Source organism: Kryptolebias marmoratus, linkage group LG12 (genome assembly GCF_001649575.2).
Source record: "Kryptolebias marmoratus isolate JLee-2015 linkage group LG12, ASM164957v2, whole genome shotgun sequence".
NCBI lineage: Eukaryota > Metazoa > Chordata > Actinopteri > Cyprinodontiformes > Rivulidae > Kryptolebias > Kryptolebias marmoratus.
In genome coordinates, this window is record NC_051441.1 from 781,596 (window position 1) to 785,491 (window position 3,896).

Genomic DNA, 3,896 nt, shown 5'->3' on the forward strand with positions numbered 1-3,896 from the left:
TCTCCTTCCGCTCAGCCACGTCGTGGGTCCGAGAAGACCTCTCCTTCCGCTCAGCCACGTCGTGGGTCCGAGAAGACCTCTCCTTCCGCTCAGCCACGTCGTGGGTCCGAGAAGACCTCTCCTTCCGCTCAGCCACGTCGTGGGTCTTGTAATGGGAAAAATACTGTTTTCGGTGATTCTTGCTGCATGTGACCACCATGTTTTAGTTTAGTTAGGAATGCCTTTAATCTTATCCCTATAGGGTGCCAGGATGTATGTATTATCTGGTCCTTTTGTTTCCCCCTGACCCCTCCTGACTGTATGGAAATTTACCAGTATGTGCCTCCTTAATTACGTCCCCTTGTGATCAGCTATCTGACCCTTCTGTTCCCCCCTGACCCCTCCTCATCCTACAATGGTATAAGAAGGGGGAGTTATCTGTAATGCTTCAGACTCACTCTGTTGACTCACCTCAGCTCAGTGATTCTCAGCTATATAGCTTAACTAAATTATCCTAAGACAAAACTCTTGGTTGTCCTCTTTGGTAAAGAAAATTCCACAACAGTCTGAAAGGACTCCTCGCTCCGTTCAGCCACGCCTGCTTGGTCTACGTCTACCTGGCACTTGCCTTCTTGGTCTACATCAAATCAAATCAAATCAAATTTATTTATAAATCACATTTAAAAACAACTGTTGTTGACCAAAGTGCTGCACACATAAACATTCAATACAAACATACAAAAATACAATAACATTAAAATTCTCAAAATGTATTAAAAGCCAGTGAATATAAATGTGTTTTAAGAAGAGATTTAAAAACACCAAGTGTTGAAGCCTGTCTAATATGGAGAGGCAGCTGATTCCACAGTCTAGGAGCTACCACTGAAAACGCCCGATCACCTCTGTGGACCAGCCTGGATCTTGGGACAACTAAGCACAAATGGGCACTTGATCTAAGTGATCTAGAGGGCACATAAGGCTGCAGAAGATCAGACAAATATGCAGGTGCCTGCCCATTTAGGGACTTATAAGTCAACAATAAAACTTTTAAATTAATTCTAAAATGAACGGGGAGCCAGTGAAGGGAAGCAAGCACTGGAGAGATATATTCGCGCTTTTTTGTTCGTGTTAAGAGACGAGCTGCAGCGTTCTGAACCAGCTGTAGTCGTGAGAGGCCGGCCTGGCTGACACCAACATACAAAGAGTTACAATAATCCAGTTGGGAGATAATAAAAGCATGAATCACCCGTTACATCTGCCTGGCTCTCGCCTGCTTGGCTCACACCGCAGACGGCACCTGCCTGCCTGAACTTTTGTCTCGTCACGGACGGCGATCTGGCCGCCTGTCTGAACTCTTGCCTCATCACGGACAGCAATCAGGCCGCCCGCCTGAACTCTGGCTCCGCCGAGGACGGCGTCCGGGCCGCCCTCCCGAACTCTTGCTTCGCCGAAGAACGGCGCCCGGGCCGCAGTCCCGGACTTGTGCTCTGCCGAGGACTGCGCCCTGGCCGTCCTCCTGAACTCTGGTTCTGCCGGGGGCGGCGTCCCGGCCGCCCACCTGAACTCTTGCTCCGTTGTGGTTGGCACCCGGGCTGTCCACCTGAACTCTAGTCTCGTACCTGGGTGGTTTTTGAGTTTCTGTGCGTTTTCCCCCAGTTTTTTTCTGGTCGTTTTTTTGTTTTGTATTTCTTTTTTTTTTTTTTGCTTGTTTTTTCAGTTTAGCCCTCTGTCCTGTGTTTTGTTTTTACCCCCACCTCCCTCCCATGCTAGGTATTTTTGTTTTTCTTGGGCCGTCTAGAGCCGGCCCTTGAGCTGCCCAGCCTCCACCTCGGCGTTATTTTGCTTAGCAGCCATGACACAACATGATTTAAACAATGTTTGTAGATGAGAATGTAGATGTCTAAATCTCACATTTCTGCTCGGTTCATCAGTGCATCACCTAATTGCAATATTGCGCCGACGTTTTCAGAGATGTCTGCTCCCGCTGCATTAACACCCAGCTCCCCTCGCCTGCTGCCAGCTGGTCCAGGTTTAATATTCCACGGAAGAACACCTGACTCATTTGGGCTTTCCCAAATGACAGTTAAACATAGATATTAAGTCAGGTAACATCTAGTTGTAATATTTTGGTTCACTAAAATATTTCATTTATTCCTGAGCAAATCGGTTTGACTGATTAAAGTTAAGCCTAAAAACATACACTCCTGACCACAATCTAAAGACCAGTCAAAAAATTGCAAGAATTTGCATTTTGTACTATTGAATCTTAAGAAGGTTCTAAGTAGAGCTTCACAATGTTAAAATAAGAAATCAGCATATGAGACAAAAACTATTGAGCGGGGAATTAATTGAAAACTGCATTTACAGTCAAACGTGATTTTTTTCAGCTGATCAAAAGTTTAAGACCATAGCTCAAAAAAAACCCCAAACCCCCCAAAACANTCAGCTGTTTCCTCTTCCAGAGAATAAACACGTCCGACTCGCTGAGATGAAAAATAAAACCCCTGGTTGAGTTTTCTGTAGTTTCTTCTTCCTCTGACATTAAAGTGCGGCGTCTCCTGCAGCGCCACCTGCTGGACGCGTTAGATCATTTATAAACTTGGAAGTGAATCTGAGGAAACTTCAGCATCGTCAGGTTTCTACCTCGGACACGTCGAGACGTTTCACGTGTCTTTTTGTCCTCAGGTCCTCAGGCGGAGGAGGACAGCGGCAGGACGAAGTCTTCGTGTCAGAGAGTTGGAACAGAAACCAACGGCTCGTCTGCAGAGCAGTAAAACCTTTTTCTCCTCCTGAAACTGTGACGAGTTCAGAGACGTTTACCTCCTCAGATCTTCCTGCTGTCGCTCTGAGACGGACTGAAGGCATGAAAACCTCGGTGTGGCGTTTGGATCGTTTGTTGGTGTTAAAGTCAGAACTTCTTGTGACGTGTTTGTGTTCATGTGATGCGTTCGGGTGCTGCGTGGACAAACCATCATCAGCTGTTTTAACTTCCTGAAACCCAGACAATCACCCTGCTTCTGTTCAGCGTTTATTGGTTTGATAATTCGTCTGTTTCAGTTCCAAAAAAGAAAAATCGATGAAGAAAAAACTTTAAGAAACGTTTTTTAAAATGATTTTTGTTTTAGTTTGAGTTTTTACAGCGAAGGAAAAAAAGGCAGATTAATGAATCTGTCTAGTTTAACAGTTTAGCAGCTAAAAGAGTAAAAACCTTTTATTTACCTCAAACAGTATTAAATAAACTTTAAAAACCTCTTCAGTATTTAAACCTTAATAACAAACTTATTCAGTAATATAATTACAGAGAAAATAAAACAGGATTATTTCCTGTAAAGTTTGATGTTTGTTCATCGTTGGTGTTTTTCTGGTTTGTTTGTCAGGAAAAAATAAAAACATAAAATGATTCTTTTAAAGACGAGGCGTCATAAAAAAAAAACCCAAACGATCCTCACAAAATAAATATAAATGTATAAATTTAACAAACATTTCTCCTAAAGGAAAGTTTTTATTGAGTGATGGAAATATTTTTACATTATTGTTAAAAAGTCAGAATTAAAAACAGACAAATAAAAGCTAAAAATGTTGGTTTAAAAGTTTATTTTCAGCTCGTTAAAACGAGACAAACTGGATTAATTAAATTAAATATTTCAGAAGCTTCAGATTATTTCTGGATCTTCTGGTTCTGGTCGGGTTCAAATCAGCAGAATTTTACATGTTTTATTAGTTTGTTTTAATAAAACGAAATATTCTTCTGATTTTCTCTCCTGGTTTCAGCTCTACGGCGTCCCAGGAGGGACAAACCACATTATTTTATATTTTAATCTTTGATAATTTAAAGCTAAAAGAATCTAAATTAAAACTTCAGATCTGAGTTTTAGTTTAAATAAAAGAAAAAAAATATGCTTAGAAGTTTGTAATAA

General features: G+C 41.9%; 1 protein-coding gene across 2 annotated transcripts in view; it reads left to right on the forward strand.

Moving 5' to 3' along the window:
* LOC108249239 (MBT domain-containing protein 1) overlaps nucleotides 1–3,401 on the forward strand; it is a 28,773-nt gene extending 25,372 nt beyond the window's left edge. For both annotated transcript variants that reach the window (XM_037978773.1, XM_037978774.1), the window contains exon 18: nucleotides 2,665–3,401. In XM_037978773.1, coding sequence (XP_037834701.1) covers nucleotides 2,665–2,753 — 89 coding nt within the window. In that variant the 3' untranslated portion in view covers nucleotides 2,754–3,401. The remainder of the gene's footprint in view (nucleotides 1–2,664) is intronic.
* Nucleotides 3,402–3,896: the final 495 nt, after the last annotated feature.